The 17,331-nt window shown below is 51.5% G+C and overlaps 1 protein-coding gene across 1 annotated transcript in view; it reads right to left on the reverse strand.

Annotated features, from left to right (window-relative positions):
* Positions 1 to 1,127: 1,127 nt before the first annotated feature.
* The window catches only part of LOC133412442 (IQ motif and SEC7 domain-containing protein 2-like), a 30,141-nt gene continuing 13,937 nt past the window's right edge, over positions 1,128 to 17,331 (reverse strand). The window contains exons 2-17 of the mRNA XM_061695654.1: positions 15,457 to 15,568; positions 10,987 to 11,154; positions 10,738 to 10,911; positions 10,556 to 10,651; positions 8,872 to 9,431; positions 7,827 to 8,678; positions 6,880 to 7,038; positions 6,678 to 6,800; positions 6,446 to 6,612; positions 5,989 to 6,128; positions 5,787 to 5,912; positions 5,223 to 5,322; positions 4,725 to 4,886; positions 3,722 to 3,928; positions 2,885 to 2,934; positions 1,128 to 2,407 (exon numbers count right to left, since the gene is read on the reverse strand). Coding sequence (XP_061551638.1) covers positions 1,223 to 2,407; positions 2,885 to 2,934; positions 3,722 to 3,928; positions 4,725 to 4,886; positions 5,223 to 5,322; positions 5,787 to 5,912; positions 5,989 to 6,128; positions 6,446 to 6,612; positions 6,678 to 6,800; positions 6,880 to 7,038; positions 7,827 to 8,678; positions 8,872 to 9,431; positions 10,556 to 10,651; positions 10,738 to 10,911; positions 10,987 to 11,154; positions 15,457 to 15,568 — 4,381 coding nt within the window. The 3' untranslated portion in view covers positions 1,128 to 1,222. The remainder of the gene's footprint in view (positions 2,408 to 2,884; positions 2,935 to 3,721; positions 3,929 to 4,724; positions 4,887 to 5,222; positions 5,323 to 5,786; positions 5,913 to 5,988; positions 6,129 to 6,445; positions 6,613 to 6,677; positions 6,801 to 6,879; positions 7,039 to 7,826; positions 8,679 to 8,871; positions 9,432 to 10,555; positions 10,652 to 10,737; positions 10,912 to 10,986; positions 11,155 to 15,456; positions 15,569 to 17,331) is intronic.

Raw genomic sequence — 17,331 nt, forward strand, 5'->3', positions numbered from 1 at the left:
AAACATTCCAGGACTCTTGATAATGTCACTATATTGCCAGCCAGGAAGATTGTAACTATGTATACTTACGTTGCATTTTGCATAATAACACCACATTTGATCTAAATACGCAGGACTAGTATTTGACTGACTCGTCGATTGTGTAAAAAAGACTCTGTTTCCCAGAGTGCACCCTGTTTGGGATCATGATTAATAGCTTCATCTCCTTCCTTGGCAACACGGAAAAAAAAACATCAGTACATCAATATGCTTTGCTTTTGTATACCTTTGGAATACCTGATACATTATATACCGCATTACACATTAGAATGGGAGATGTTTGTCTTTGTATTTTTTGAATTCTTTTCGCGTTGGTGTTTGTCTCGTCATCTCGTCTTCATGTTGGTCTTGATGCTTGTCTTCAGGTTTGTCCTATCTTAATGTTTGACTTGATGTTCGTCTTCTCACCTTGATGTTGGTCTTCAGGCTTTCTTCCTGCCTTGATATATATACATGCATATATATATATATATATATATATATATATATATATATATATATACACACACACACATATATATACATGCATATGGTATGTGTATCGTAGTGAAGAATTAAATGACCGTCCCGATCCATAACAAGGAGAGTGCAGAAACCCTGTGAGCCAAAACAACATTTTCACAAAGCACAGAGGTAAAAAAAACAAAAACAGCAGCAACAAAAAGTCCCCGCCCCTTCTTACAAACACTCAGCAGCGATTGCACAAGTCATGCACGGGTGTGCACCAAACAAGACACAAAGTGCAGCAAACTAACTACGGCGCCCCCTATTGGCCATTCCGGGGAACAGCTGGATTTCTGGAATCCAGTTGTCACGTGCTCGTGTGGTGCGCAAACCCTCGTCAGGCACTGTTCTCACTCCTCACTAAATTCTCCGCACCCCCCGAAGGATGGCTCGATCGATGTGCGCCGGGACATTATCTGTCGGGTGTTCTAGCCGCAGGGGAAGTGGATGTGAAAGTAACACAGGCTCAGTAATTTCCTCTTCCCCGTTCTAATTTCTCGCCGCCTAACCAGGCGGCCATTTTGATACGTTTGCACTTGTCCTCCGGCCATCCTCCTCCTCCTCCTCCTCCTCCTCCTCCCCCCTCTTAGCGCCGCCCCCCGGTAGCTGGCTACGAGGTGGGGTGCCGCCCCCCGGTGGCCGACGACCAGACGGGCTGGGGCCTCGGCTCGCCGACTCCTCACACGACGGTGCTGATCCGACTGACCGGCTTCGACTTGGTTCCCGGCCCGCCGCCCGCCCCCGGGTGCGGGGAGAGCGGTGAGGCGGATGGGGGCGGCAACGGGGAGTGCGGAGGAGGGGGTGGGATAGAGGAGAGCGGTGGGTACTGGGAGCCGTAGGGCTGTGGCAGGGTCTGGGAGACCAGACGCGCCGAAGGAGTCTGGGGCGGTGGCGTGGAGAAGATGAAGTGGGTGGAGGGCGAGCTGGCAGGTGAGGGGCTCAGCGGGGAGTGGGCGGCGTGGTTGTGAGAGTGACTGTGGGGGTGGGGCTGCGAGTGCGAGATGGTTAGCGGCAGCTTGCCTCCGCCGCCCGGCCGGAAGAGTCCGTGTGGCGTCGTCGGGGTGAGAGGCGAGTGCGGGGACAGCGGCGGGGGCGTGATGAAACCCGAGGCGGCGTTGTAGCGCTGGTGCTGGGCGGCGGCTTGCTGGAGCCGCTGATGCTGCTGGATGTGAGACGGCGCGCAGCCAGACGCGACCTGGCGCCGCGGGACCGACACCCTGTGCATGAGGGGGTGGTGCTGTGGGGCGCTTTGCATGTGGTATCGGTGATGGTGGTGGTAAGGTGGGGGTGGAGTCTGTTGCAGCTGGTGCCCGCTTCCCCCACTGTTGCCGTGGCAATACTGGGCGTGCAACGCCTGGAGCTTGGACGGCGCCCCACCCGGGCCTCCAGCCCCTCCAATGCCTCCCGGGTCCGACTGGCCGAGGTTGACGGATGGGGAGGGGCACGGGGAAGGGGAGGACGGGTGGGCGATAGGAGGCTCGGGTGCGGGGTAGTGGGGCGGGGAGGATATCATCAGCGGACTCGGGGGGCCCTGCGGTGTTGGCGACGTCATCGTCAGGGGACCGGGAACTTTCCCTCTGCGGCTGCCAAAAAAGTTCCCGAACCGGCCGCTGCCGCCCGGGCCGACCCCCGTCGCCATCCCTCCGCCGGCCCCAGCTGCGCCCCCGCTCGCGAGCGGGGATGCGCTCGGCCCGGCCTGGTTGTGACAGAGCCCCGGCCCACCGCCTACCCCCGTACCGGGGCTCTGAGTAGGGCGGTGCGGCCGGTAGGCTGCCGGAGACGAGGGCGCCATCATGGGGCTGTAGGCCAGAAGCCCTCCGGGGTGGTACTGCTGGTGCGGCCGCGGGCTGCTGATGATGGACCCCTGACAGGACCAGCACACAAGTTCAATTAGCATTTTCCACTTTTTATAGACTGTCATTGAACCCTCCTGTTATGTGACTGTTTAAATTGAGAAAAACGTATTCTTTCCTTGTTTTTAATTCGATATTTAAAAAAAATAATAATAATTTTTCAAATTTACAGTGGCAAACCTTGATGGTACAATCTTCAAGCTAAAGCGATGGCTTCGACCAGTGATTCTCAACTGATGGGTCGGGGCCCAAAAGTGAGCCGCGGTCCCATAAATGGATGGGTCGCGAAGAGGCAGTAAAAAATTACAGGGGACCCTTGATGGTACCGACATACAACGCACCCGCGAAAAAACAAACATAGCAGAAGGTTTAAAAAGAGAAAAAAAAGGCCATCGTTGTGCTTCTAGATACAACGCAAAAAATGACAAATAGATGATCAGTGATGAGTTGCTCTGATCACACGTGACATGAATTGACATCATGCTTACTTCCATCGTGCTGTCCAGTGAACCCACGCTGTTCCGACGACCTCGCTTCCCTGTTGGCCAATCAGAATGAAGCAACGGTCAAGTGTCCATCGGGGGCAGAAGCGGCATCACGTCGTCGACTTTCACTGTGTTCCGAATTATTAGGCGTATGCCGTTTTGGTGCATTTTCCTCAATAGTGCAATTTACATGGAATACAATGGAATCATCTAAAATTCCATTCGGTTCGATAAATAATGTCTCACATATCACTTTTTAAAATCAAAACTATGATAACCGATCAAGAACTTCATCTATCTGGATCATCCGAAGTAGCAGTTGGTGCCCAGACATTGGCTGGCAACCAGTCCGTTCTTTGTCCGTAGGGGCCCGAACGCTGGCAAGGCATTGGACGAACGAGTCCACGCTTTTCATACTTCTTTTCTTCCTGCTATTCATAAGAACTCGGACTTGCTTATTAAAGTGGAACGACGTGCTTGATTTTGATTGAGCATAATCAGGGCTTGACATGAACTTTTTTGCTACCGGCCACTCACAGTTTTCACTTGGCACAATTATTCCCAAGATTTTGGCCAGTCCAAATACAGTCATCAACGCGGGCTTGGCGGTGGGGGGCGGGTGCTCGGTGAAACCTTTCATGACGGAGCCTTTTACCCATCGAAATACAAAGTGGCTCGCGGGAGTGGCGAGTTGACGTTAACGCCCGCCACTGCTGAAATTCACGCGCATTTGGCGGGCGTTAACGTCAAGTCTTGAACGGAATGTTCTACGCGTAATAATTGGAGACACAGTGTAAAGCCATTTTTCACATCTCGACCCAAAGAGGAAGCTGTGCTGACCGCTGTCGGACAGGTCTCGGAGCGAGGAGCTGAGCGCCGTGCGTTTGAGTCCGTCCACCGACGCGTACGTGTCGTCCAGGCCGGGCCGACCCGGGGCGCCGTTCACAGCCTCGCTCTTCAAGGGCCCCGCCCCTCCGGCGCCGCTGCCCGGCCCGCCCGCCATCAGCGCGGCGGGACGCATCACACCTTTCTGCTTCTCTAGTTCGGCTGCGTGTGAGGCGAGAGGACTGTGTGGGTACCCGAAGTGCCACAACCAACAGCTGAGCATTGACATTGATAGATAATTGGTTCATTGAATTATTGTAAATAGTACAATAACAATCCATCCATCCATCCATCCATTTTCTCAGCCGCTTCTCCTCACGCCGGTCGCGGGCGTGCCGGAGCCTATCCCAGCTATCTTCGGGCTATCTTCCTGAACGGGTTGCCAGCCAATCGCAGGGCACATATAAACGAACAACCGTTCGCACTCACATTCACACCTACGGGCAATTTAGAGTCGTCAATTAGCCTAGCATGCAAAACATGCAAACTCCACGCAGGAGGGGCCGAGGATTGAACCCCGGTCCTCAGAACTGTGAGCCAAACGCTCTAACCAGTGGTCCATCGTGCTGCTATACAATAACAATATTAATCAAATCTAAAATATTCTTACACTGTACATGAAAAACATTTTGCTTAATTGTGGGTTTAAAACCGGCCCCGCCTGTGTGAAGTTTGCATGTTCTCCCCGTGCCTGGGTGGCTTTTCTCCGGTTACTCCGGTTTTCCGTTTTTTTTGTTTGTTTTTTTTAAATAAAATAAATAAAAGTAATTACAACGGGTGTCAATTATCCACGGCTTTTTGCTATTCGTGGTACAGACCGGTCCTATTTCCTGCAAATAGCGGGGGTCCACTGTAATACAGCTCTGTAATACAAAAAATGAGTGGACCCTCCCAAAAAAAAAAAACGGTCTATCTCTCGGCCAGTCAGTTGCCCCAAAGCCGTGTCGCCCCCACTTACACTCCACGCGGTACTTCTCCATGTCCTGCACCTCGGCCACGCTCTCCCTCAGGTCCGAGGTGAAGCGAGTGCGGTCCTGCTGGCTCGGCGCCGTGAACACGATCAAGACCTTCCTCTCGCCCCCGGGGTTGGCCGATGTCAACCTGATGCCGTGAGGGTAATCTGGACGACACGACACGACACAAGCTCATTGGGCGGCTGCAACGTGCATTAAAGAAGGGGCTCTTAACCTATTTGTCCAAAGTGGCCCGGGGCCTAGTCAAATATTTAAACTGTATTAGTTTCATCGATGTAACTCAGATTGAAATAGTATTCCATAACTACATTCAACGCGTTAAATATGGTTGTATCCCCCGGTGATAGACGGGGGTTTACTGTTTGTCTTTAACGTCCAAACGTCTCAATTTGACCCGCAACACGAGGGTTAAATCCTGCAGCTCTCGAAGGGTCTATGAAGAGTGAGCACTGTTCTGAAAAAAGAAAAGAAGAGGTTCTTACAAGTGTTCTGGAAGGTGTGCACCTGCATGTCCACCAACGGGAATGATTGTCGGAAACTATACGTCACGGAGGCCTTCTTCTTTTGGAAGATCTTGGTCACCTGTGAAGGGAGAGGGGGAGGAGGAGGAGGAGGAAGATGAAGGGAAAGAGAGGACTTCATGTTCATTTATCAATGTTAAAGGAGACATTTTGTCTTTTTTGTTTTCACAATTTAAAAGCAGTTTCCAAGTACGTAACGCGTGTACACTCAAGACTTGCGTGGCTTTGAGATGCTAAACTCTCAAGTCAACTTTGTTTACTTGTTCACTTCTGGAGCGCTGTTGGAATGTGCTGAAGACTCGCACTCGCAGAGTAGCGTCAGGGCGCCCGATTGAATTTCCGAACGGATCTTTTACACGTCACTGCGGCGTGTGCCACCATCTTGGCTTGCATTAGCACTACTGTTCACTGCTTTTGTCAAAAAAAGAAGCGAGCGCGTGCCTACGAAACAAACGGAACACATGAAACAGTTGAACCGAACCGTTTGGGTGGATTTCAAAAAACGTTTCACCCCTCGTTTCTTACCATCAGCAGGTCGTTGAACAGGAAGACCTCTCTTTGGTGGACGCCGCTCCTCTGAGCTCGGTTCGGGTCGGGAACCTCGAACAGCTGACAGCAGCACACCAGCCGGCGGTGAGGCAGTGACAGAACCTGGGAATTATCCGTCAACCATTCAGTAAGAGCAGACGGCTGATTGAGGCCAACGCAGAAGTCGACAGGCTCTTACGGGCTTCTTGCCGACCACCATCCTCTCAACCGCCTGCACCTGAGACACGTGGTCATCATTGGTCCTCAGCTCCCACTTCTGGATCCTTCCATAAATGGAGACCAGAAGGTCTCTCGGAATGTCCTGACCGTTGTCCACACCTAGAAATAAAAAGGAATTGGCTTGGGGTTGAGTGAAGTGTGAGTGAAGAGCATGTGGAGGTGGTCCAATTCAAATCTGTGGACTTTTTAAGACAAACTTCCCAAAGAACCTAAAGTTAGCATTTTTGCAAACATTGAAGATAATTTAATCTCGAATGGTGTAGTGGTAGACTCGCCTGACTTCGGTGCAGTGATGGCCTGAATATGAGTGTGATTGATTGTCGTCAATACACGACAAAAGAGTCAATTTAGCTTGACCGTGGGAGCGACAGTAGCCTCTACAAGTTCAACAAAAGACAACATGAAGAGCCACCGGCCTCGCAGGTTCTTGACGAAGTCATCCAGTTTCATCTTCCTCTCGGGCTTCACGTTGGGGCTGTACATGTCCGTGTTGAGGAGAATGATGGCGAAGGCCAGGATAAAAATGGTGTCTGGATTTTGGAACTGCCGTATCAGCACCGGGTTGCACACACAGTAGCGTTGACTGCAGGACGAGAGCAAAACCGTCAGCCGAACTCTGTCACCAGCCATCGAAGGACGCGAACCTACCTGAAAGCCTCCACCAGCCGCTCCACCCGCTGAGCTTCACCCTGAACTTTGATCTGAGCTTGGAATTTTCTCAGTGCATCATCCAGGTCCATCCCAGAGAAGTCCATCTCGTCCAGGACGCAGCTGAACACAAGACACGCACAGGAGCTAATCAGTGCACCACGTCATGGTGAATAGAGTGGTGGGAAAACGAAGTTCTCACTCTAGCACATCCTTGTTGAACTGCTGACGGCTGCCCAGGAACTCGCCAATCATCTGCCGGCTCAAACCTTTCCTCTCCAGGATGAACCTTGCGATGCCCACCGGTGTGTCCGAAACAAAGCCTCTCTCGATCAGGTACTGGATTCCCTTCTCCGGCTTCCTGACAACCACAACAAATAACCTGTCAGGACTGTGATCCTGCCAAGCCTCCTTGTCCGTTTCTAATATGTGGCACAGCGGGCGGGGCCCTCTGCCAAAGAAAAAGCAAGACAAGAGAATTGGAGACTCAACGAACCAAAACACAAGTTTTAGGAAACATCAGAGACAATTTAGTCTTCATTGAACCTAACATACTTGTGTTTTGGTAATAATCAAAAAGTATTTTCGCTTTCAAAGAAACCAAAGTATATTTTCATAAACAACAAATATTTAACTAATAAAGGTGTTTTTGTCAACATCTTTGACAATTTAGTCTTCATTGAACCTTGTGTCGTTGTGTTTTCGTAATCATTACAAAAACTAGTCTTCAAAGAACCTAACGGACGTGTTTTTCGTTACACCAAAGGCAATTCAGTCTTCAATGTACCTAACATACTTATGTTTTCATAAACCCTAATGAAAGTTTTCGTAACCATCAAAGACGATTTAGTCTTCCAAGACCCTAATAAACCAAAGGCAATCAATCCAAAGACAATTTAGTCTTTCAATTAACCTAATGTGCTTGTGATTTTCGTAAACATCAAAGAAAATGTATTCTTGAAAGACCCTAATGCATGGGTATCTGAAAACATCGAAGCCAATTTAGTTTTCAAAGAACCCAATGTACGTGATTTCGTTAACACCAAATAGATTGTAGTCTTCATTGAACCATTCATCATACATTCGTAAACATCCAAGACGATGGAGTCTTTAAAAGGCTCTAACGCGCAACGCTTTCTCTCTCCTCACTTGTTGAAGAGGTTGAGTCCGATTCGGTAGTGGCGCCGCTGGACCACGTCGTTATTGAAGGCGGGCGAGTCCCAGCTGTGGCGGCTCTCGCGCTGATACGTCTGCTTGCCGTGCGCCGCCGCTGTGGGCTCTCGCAGACTGTCGCGTGACGACGAGCCCGAGCTGCCGTTGTTGACGGTGGTGTCGTCGTTGGAGTTGGTGGTCGTGGAGTTGACGCTCTCGTTGTCGCCATCCGAGCACAGCAGGTGGTGGTGCAGCGGATGGTGCAGGTGCGGCAGGTGGTGCAGGTGCTGATTAGCGTCCGCGGAAGACGACAGCGGCGAGGGTGTGAGCGGCGGTGGCATCGGGGAGAGTGGTGGAATGGGCAAGGGCAGCGGCGAAGAAGTGGGTTCCGGGCAGGGGTAGGGGAGGTGGTGGTGGTGGTGCAGGTGGTGGTAATGGTGCTGGGCAAAGTGCGGCACATACGCGGCCCCGCCGTGGTGCACGTACGCCATGTGGTTGTACTGCGGGTGGTGGTGCAAGACGGTGGGCAGATGGGGGACGGGCGACGGGTGAGGGTGCGTGTGCTGGACTGGGTGCGGCAGCACGTGGGATGGCAGGGCGCGGGCCGAGGGCATGGGCAAGGGGGCGCAACTACGAGTCTGTCCCTGCGCCATCACCACCGAGCGGCCGTTTGGTTTGTGTTTGATGGTTCCCTGCGGTGAGTCGGCCTCGCTACTTGCTGCCCCGCCACCTCCGTGGTCTTCCTCTGCGCTCTCACCATTTCCGCCTCCACTTTCTTCTCCTGCTGCTCGCTCCACCCCGGGCGGCTCCTGCTCGTAGACCAAACGCCCGATGGAGCCGCGCTCGGACCTTAAGATGACCACAGTTCATAGGATTTAAGATTTGAAGTCAGTGGTACAAATACTTCATGACTGCACTAGATAGTAGCTTTTTACAGGTCTATGTACTGTACTCGTGGATTAATTTTTTTACTTTTACTCCCTACATTTACTTTCTGCGCCTCACTCCTTTCAACCTTCTGCGATTGTGTCTCTCGACTGACCTGTCACTCATGTCGACCGAGCTGTCACTGGGCGGTTCTATGGTCAAGACAGGCAAGTGTCCTCCTGTGGCGGCCCTCCCTCGGTACTCCCCCCGACATTCTGTGCAAGGGGTGCTGCTCCTGCGGCTGGCGTTGCCGCCTCGTTCTGTTTTTCGGCTGTCCTCCCTTCCGCTAGCGCCTCCCCAGTACTCTGTGTCGGAGCTGGAGGCAGGGCAAGACAGGGGCGAGGAAGGCGGGCGGGAGATGGGCGAGGCCGGGAGGCAGCCTTCGTCCATGTAGAGGGTGACGTCACTGAAGGAGGTGGCCGTGCTGTCCTCGTGCATGGCGGCGCCGGAGGCCCCCCGCCCGACCCGACCCACCTGGCCCACCACACGGCGGGAGGAGGTGGCGGTCCCACTCCAGCAGCCCTCCCTGTAGTCTTCCTCCTCTTCCTCGTCCTCTTCTTCTTCCTCCTCGTCACCCTCCTCTTCCTCCTCTCCTTCTCCTCCCGCCTCCTGGGAGTCCCCTCGACCCGATTGACAGGTGAGCGAGTCGTCCATTGAATCTGCCAGTGACTTGACCTGACATACGTGCAGGTACATACACAAACACGCACAAACAGGCACACACACAGTCAACATTGCCAACTGTATTTGTATGCTAACATAAGTGCTTTCTTGCTAAAACTTTGTATGCTAACACAGCAGATAGCAATCTGTTCTCTAAAAAATAGCCCCTAAGTCAGATCAATTAGCCCCGTTTCAAATGAGAATTGATAAAATGCTAATATGGTAGCAGTTGATCTGCTAACATTTAGCGAGATACCAACCTGGCTACAAAAAGCGCAGAGGCAGCTTGATAAGGATTCTACATCTTGTGCGGGAATCGAGTACTATTTCAAATGAGAATTGTCAAAATGCTAACATGCTAGCAAGACACCAAAGGACTATAAAATGCAGTAAGGGAGCTAGATGAATTCTCGATAGATTCGACGTGTTTTCCTGTGCTATTTCAAATGAGAATTGATAAAACACTAACTAACATGCTAGCACTTGTACGCTAACATGTAACAAGATAGCAAGCCAATTACAAAAAGAACTATGGCACATCAGTAATGTGTTTTAAAAAAGGTACTTAACCATATTTATAATCTTGAATAACTGGGGTCAATGTCGCCGAAATGTACGCCACAGATGAATGCTGCGCCGTGAGCCGGTGATGTTGTAGTGATTGAATGAGACCCGCTTCTCGAAATATCCTCTTATTTTACTTCACCCATGTGACACGTCCCTTCCTCTGTGGTGTTGCGACTTGTGAGTAGTGGGCCAACAATCCAACGCTTGGTGAATTCTGTTGCAAAATGATAGGACAACTATCCCCACATCGAATGAAATAAACGCTCGGTCACTACGAATGCCTGGCCACCGAGATATCGCCGTTCGCCAACAGCCAATCAGAGTGAAGCTGTATTCCATACTTCAATTGTGAATAGAAATCATCCAATCAGAGCAAAGCTTTTTTACATATGGCATATTAATTAGAAATCCAAAGACCAACTAGAATAGCTTGAAAAAGGGATCTTTGGGTATTTTCAACCCAAGTGATCTTGCAAACACGATAAAAGGACGTCAAAGATGATGAAAAATAACTTTCAAAAATGCGATGGGAGGGGACCTTTAAATGCTAACAAGCTAACAGTTGGTACCTGCTTGGAGAAAGAGTCGTCAATTTCTGCTGTGTCTTCGGACCCCTGCGGACCTGAATAGCCTTGACCCTGCGGCTGACGCTCATCAAAGGAGTACTGGTACACAGAGCAGCAGGATGACGGAACGTGTATGTTTGTGCACATTTGTGTGTGTTTGTGCATATGTGTGTGTGTGTGTGTACCTGCATCCTCATATTGGACAAAATGATGCGACGCGTCATCCGGCTCTCCGAGGCCGAACTGCGGAGTCTCTGGAAGTTCTTGTTCATGCGGTACTGCCGGAATGCCGTCTGAATGGTCTTGGCCGCCCGCCGAGACACAAACTGGCCGCCGTACTTCCTCTCCAGCATCTCCACCTGAGAGAAAGAGCGGCCAATCAGAAGCCTTTCATACGGATTGGGCTCATAAATGGTCCCGAGGGGGTGTGTCACCTTCTTGTCCTGGAGGTCCGTGGAGAGCTCATAGCTGTCAGAAAGGGCTTTGCAGCGTTTGCTCTCCTCCTCCTCTTGCTTGCGTAGTGCCAGGCTGGCAGGCTGCTGGCGACTCCGCTGTGCCCACGCCAAGCTCGCCGCGCTGGGCGTAGAGATGGGCGAGCTGTCCTGTTTAACAACAGGTGCTCGGTTAGCCTTGACACCTTCCTGATAAATTATCCATCCATTTTCAACAGCGCTTATCCTAGTTAGGGTCGCGGGGCGCTGGAGCCTATCCCAGCTGACTTCAGGCGAAAGGCGGACTACACCCTGAACTGGTCGCCAGTCAGTCGCAGGGCACATAAAGACACGGACGACAGTTCGCACTCACATTCACACTGAGTGGGAACTGAACCCACGCTGCCCGCACCAAAGTCAGGCGACTGTACCACTACACCATCAGTGACCTGACAAATTATATGCCTAGCTAAAACTTCATCGTAAACACCTGTGTAGAGTGTAACCTCGAGTTAACAGACGAATGGGGGGGAGACTTTTTTGTGATAAAGGGCTATCTATACAAATAGACCTTTTTTTCGTGGCCGAAAACACCCAGTACAGTACAAATAAACTAAATATCAAAAAGCTTAAAAATAGATGAAACATTTTCTAGTTTATCCAAACTTACCTCGCTGGCGCATGGGTGGGGGTGGGGGGTAAATGTTCCAGAGATGTGTACGTGATGTACACAGCCACAGCTGTGAAGAGCTAGATACGTGAGCTGCGTGCCTACGTTGACGCTAAGCTAAGCTTTGATGGAACGTCACCCCTGCCAACATGGGATGGACAGGTAGACACCTCCATTAGCCAGATCTAGTCTTCAGACCAAATATCTGGGACAACAACGGCCAGTTCTGGAATTAACAGACTTTGTCAATGATGGTTTGTGTGACAACTGGACACTATTTTTGGACACTATTTTCTGTTCGTTATATCTGATAACCATTAAATTGGGGTCCGTTAAATCGAGGTTCCACTTAGCCCATGAGGTAATAACTTCCTGATAAGACAATATTCCTAGCTAACAGCTTCCTAGTAAACACCTGCCTGATTAGCTTCCAAGCTAAAAACTTCGCTGGGCATAAGCCTTCTGCTTATCCGAGGTCGGGTCGCGGGGGCAGTAGCTTTAGCAGGGATGCCCTGACTTCCCTTTCCCCAGCTCTTAAGGGGAGATCCCGAGGCGTTCCCAGACAAGCCGGGAGATATAGGACACACGAAATATATATATCTCGTGTGTCCTGTGTCGTTCCCGGGGTCTCCTCCCTGTGGGACGTGGCTGGAACACCTCCCTGTGGGACGTGGCTGGAACTCCCTGTTCCTCACCAGGGAGACGTCCGGGAGGCATCCTAATCAGATGCCCCAGCCACCTCATCTGGCTCCTCTCAATCTGGACGAGTAGCGGCTCTACTCTGAGCCCCTCCTGGATGACTGAGCTTCTCAGCCTATCTCTAAGGGAGAGCCTGGACACCATGCAGAGGAAACTCATTTCAGCCGCTTCTACCCGGGATCTTGTTCTTTCAGTCACCACCCACAGCTCGGGACCATAGGTGAGGGTAGGAACATAGATCCACCGGTAAATTGAGAGCATCACCTTTTCGGCTTAGCTCCTTCTCTACCACAACGGACCGATACAAAGTCTGCATCACTGCAGACGCTGCACCGATCCGCCTGCGGATCTGCCGTTCCATTCTTCCCTCACTTGTGAACAAGACCCAGAGATATTCTCCACTTGGGGCAGGATCTCATCCCCAAACTGGAGTGGGCACTCCACCGTTTTGCGACTGAGGACCATGGTCTCAGATTTGAAGGTGCTGATATTCATCACAACTGCTTCACACTCGGTTGGGAACTGCTCTACTGAGAGCTAGAGATCATGGCTTGATGATGCCAACAGAACCACATCATCTAGAAAAAGCGATGCAATACCAAAGCAACCAAACCGGACCCCCTCTACGCCTTGGCTGCGCCTAGAAATTCTTTCCATAAAAGTTATGAACAGAATCAGTGACAAAAGGCAGCCTTGGCGGAGTCCAACCCTCAATTAAATAAAATCCGACTTACTGCCAGCAATGCGGACCAAACTCTGACAGTGGTCGTACAGGGAGCGAACAATCTGTATCAGGGGGTTCCCACAGGACCCCCCGAGGGACACGGTTGAACGCCTTCTCCAAGTCCACAAAACACAAATAGACTAGTTGGGCGAACTCCCATGCACCCTCGAGAACCCTGCCGAGGGTGCAGAGCTGATCCACTGTTCCACGGCCAGGACGAAAACCACACTGCGCCTCCTGAATATGAGATTTTAATTCCCAACGGACCCTCCTCTCCAGCACCCCTGAATATACCTTACCAGGGAGACTGAAGTATGTGATCCCCCTGTAGTTGGAACACACCCTTTGGTCCGCCTTCTTAAAAAGGGGGACCACCACCCCAGTCTGCCAATCCAGAGGCAGTGTCCCCGATGTCCATGTGATGTTGCAGAGGCGTGTCAACCAGGACAGCCCCACAACATTCAGAACCTTTAGGAAATCCGGGCGAATCTCATCCTCCCCCGGGGCCTTGCCACAGAGGAGCTTTTTTACCACCTCTGCGACCTCAACCCCGGAGATAGGAGAGCACGCCTCAGAGACCCCAGACTCTGCTTCCTCATGGGAGGCGTGTCGGTGGCATTGAGGAGGTCTTCGAAGTATTCTCCCCACCGGCTCACAACGTCCCGAGTCGAGGTCAGCAGCGCCCCATCCCCACTTTACACAGTGTTGATGGTGCACTGCTAACCCCTCCTGAGACGCCGGATGGTAGACCGTAATTTCCTCAAAGGCGTCAGGAAGTCTTTCTCCATGGCCTCACCAAACTCCTACCATGCGACCACCAAGGCTGCATTCTGCTTGGCCAGCCGGCACCCACCAGCTGCCTCAGGAGTCCCACAAGCCAAAAAGGCCTGATGGGAGTCCTTCAGCTTGACGGCATCTCTCACCACGGGTGTCCACCAGCGGGTTCGCGGATTGCTGCCACAACATGCACCGACCACCTTACGGCGACAGCTCCGGTCGTCGCCTTGGCAATGGAGGTGCGGAACATGGTCCACTCTGACTCAATGTCAATCGCCTCCCCCGGGACGTGGGTGAATTTCTGCTGGAGGTGGGAGTTGAAACTCCTTCTGACAGGGGTTTCTGCCAGACGTTCCCAGGAGACCCTCACAATACGTTTGGGCCTGCCAGGTTGGACCGGCATCTTCCCCCACCATCGGAGCCAAGACACCTCCAGGTGGTGATCAGTTGAGAGCTCCGTCCCTCTCTTCACCCGAGTGTCCAACACATGTGGCTGCAAGTCCGATGAGATGACCACAAAGTCGATCATCAGGACACCTAGTGTGTCCTGGTGCCAACTGCACGTGTGGACACCCTTATGCTTGAACATGGTGTTCGTTATGGACAATCCGTGATGATCACAGAAGTCCAATAGCAGAACACCGCTCGGGTTCTGATCGTGGGGCCCATCCCTCCCAATCACGCCCTTCCAGGTCTCACTGTCATTGCCCATGTGAGCATTGAAGTCCCCCAGCAGAACAATGGAGTCCCCAGTGAGCCGAGCGCTCTCCAGCACCCCCTCCAAGGACTCCAAAAAGGGTGGGTACTCTGAACTGCTGTTTGGTGCATAGGCACAAACAACAGTCAAGACACATCCGCCTACCTGAAGGCGGAGGGAGGCTACCCTCTCGTCCACCGGGGTGAACCCCAACGTGCAGGCGCCGAGCCGGGGGCAATAAGTATACCCACACCTGGTCAGCGCCTCTCACCATGGGCAACTCCAGAGTGGAACTGGTACCAAAGCCCAAGCTGTGTGTGGAGATGAGCCCCACAATATCTAGTCTCGACCTCACACATCAGCTCGGGCTCCTTCCCTGCCAGGGAGGTGACGGTCCACGTCAGCTTTTGTCGCCGGGGATCGGACCGCGAAGGTCCCTGTCTTTGGTCACCACACAGTTCACACCCGACCCCTATGGCCCCTCCAACAGGTGGTGAGCCCATGGGAAGGAGGACCCACGTTACCCTTTCGGGCTGTGGTGCAGGCCCGGCCACCGGGCGCTTGCTTTCGAGCCCCACCTCCAGACCTGGCTCCAGAGGGGGGCCCCGGTGACCCGCGTCTGGGCAAGGGAAAACGTTTTCCAGTGTTTTTATACATCATAGGAGTCCTCTGAGTCGTGCTTTGTCTGGTCCCTCACCTAGGACCTGTTTGTCATGGGTGACCCTGCCAGGGGCATAAAGCCCCAGACAACCTAGCTCCTAGGATCATTGGGACAAACCATTCCACCATTATAAGGTGATGGCTCAAGGAGTTAGTTTCAGTATGAAGAAGTACAGGTGGACAAATGGAGCCAAGATACTGTATATCAGCGTGTTGCTAATTGCTGTGTGTGTGTGTGGGTACTACCTGTGTGTGGGAGGCTCCCAGGGGCCCACTGGAGGTGCTGGAGGCGTAAGGGTGGCCGAACAATGAATCTGGAAAAGGGAGCGCCTCCGTACACCGCGGCTCACCTTCCACGCTGAGGACAAAACACAGGCGCGGTTAACGCAACGCTAGCAGCTCAAGAGATGCCATCGTTAGCTTGTCCTTATCGTCATCATTATCATCAAAGACGCCCGTGAAGATGCAAGAGAAGCAAACGTGGGCGCTGCCAAGCTCACTCACACACAAACACGCACATGCACACACACACGCACACGTTGACTAATGCTGAACAGTGTGTGGGTGTCTGCACTGTGCGTGTGTCGGAGATGTCCTTGTGTCTTTCACATGACCTCACACACAGTGTGTTTTTTTACAGTGTGACACAAGCGTACATAATATGTCGACAATGCCAACAATATGACACACAGCAAATGTGTAATTAACGGATATCGTGGAAGACCACATTGTTGTACACTAGACTAGAAGAATGTAAATTGTCTTTGATGTTAACAAAAACACGTACATCGGTCCATTGTCTTGATGTTAATAAAAACAGGTATATTAAGACGATAAATTGTGTTTGACATCTCCGTTTGAAAACTAGTCTTTGATGTATATCCAAACACGTATGTTGGGTTCTTCGACAACATTGTTTACACTCTAAAAACATATACTTGGTTTGTTGAAGAATCCTATTGTTTTTTTAGAATCAGAATCCTCTTTATTTAGCAAATATGTCAAAAGCACACGAGGAATTTTACAAAAAAACTCGTAAATTAGGTTATTTGAAGTATTATGCATATTATGCATGAAGTTATACATATCAATACGCATACCAGCGAGCCCCCTACTCGTGTGCCCGGTGGGCTCGCCACGCTCTACATTCCGACACAACGGGGACTCTGGCAAATGTGTGTCAGTGAGCCACCACTTTGTGAGCGCAGTATGTGTGTGTGTGTGTGCGTGCGTGCGTGTGCGCGCACGCGCGCAAGCAAACCAAATGGCATCGGACCCGGAGGTCTTCTTCCTCTTTCCCTCCCTGCAGATGGTCCACAGAAGCCCTCCTCCCTTCTGCGCTCCTACGATAAACTGTTGTTGTGTGTGGGCACTGCAAGGGTGTGTGAGGGTGGAAGTAGTGCTAGGCTAACAATGTGTGAGTTCAACATGTTGCATTGAAGCAATAAAGGAGGAGGATCCACAACAAGAGTCTGTGCCCACGCATTCCTGCGCTTGAGTGTTAATAAGGTAATAAGCAAGTTTCCCTGACTTCAGCTGTCGGGTAGCAGATAAAGTTCTCCTTTGCTGCCACTATGACCTCGAGCTTCGGGAATCGCTTGACAAAACGTCCTGCACGGGGGGCTTAGCAAGTTCCTGGATAGGCTCCGTTATGTCCAGAACTCTGCCGCCAGAGTCTCACCCATTCAAAGGCCTGGCATCACATCACCCCCATCCTCTCAAGCCTTCTCTGGCTCGCCATAAAGTTCCTGATCGTCTTCAAACTTCTAATGACCAATTGTATTGCAGGTTCTCGTGGTGATCAAGAAGGTTCTGGTAGTCCACTACAAGATTGTGAATGTAGGCATTAATAAGTATCTAGAAGTTGTGTAGGCCTAGGGGTCCTAGAGCAGGTTCTAGTGGTGATCCAAGCTTCCCGTAGTCCACTACAAGGTTGCGAAGGTGGGCATTAAGAAGGTTCTAGAGGTTCTATAGGGCTAGATTTTCTACAGCAGGTTCTAGTGGTGATCGAGGAGATTCTGGTAGTCTAGTACAAGGTTGTGAAGGTGAACAGAAGGCTCTAGAGGCTCTACTGGACAAGATCTTTTACAGCAGGTTCTAGTAGTGATGAAGGAGGTAGTC

This window comes from Phycodurus eques, chromosome 1, assembly GCF_024500275.1.
Source record: "Phycodurus eques isolate BA_2022a chromosome 1, UOR_Pequ_1.1, whole genome shotgun sequence".
Classification (NCBI taxonomy): Eukaryota; Metazoa; Chordata; class Actinopteri; order Syngnathiformes; family Syngnathidae; genus Phycodurus; species Phycodurus eques.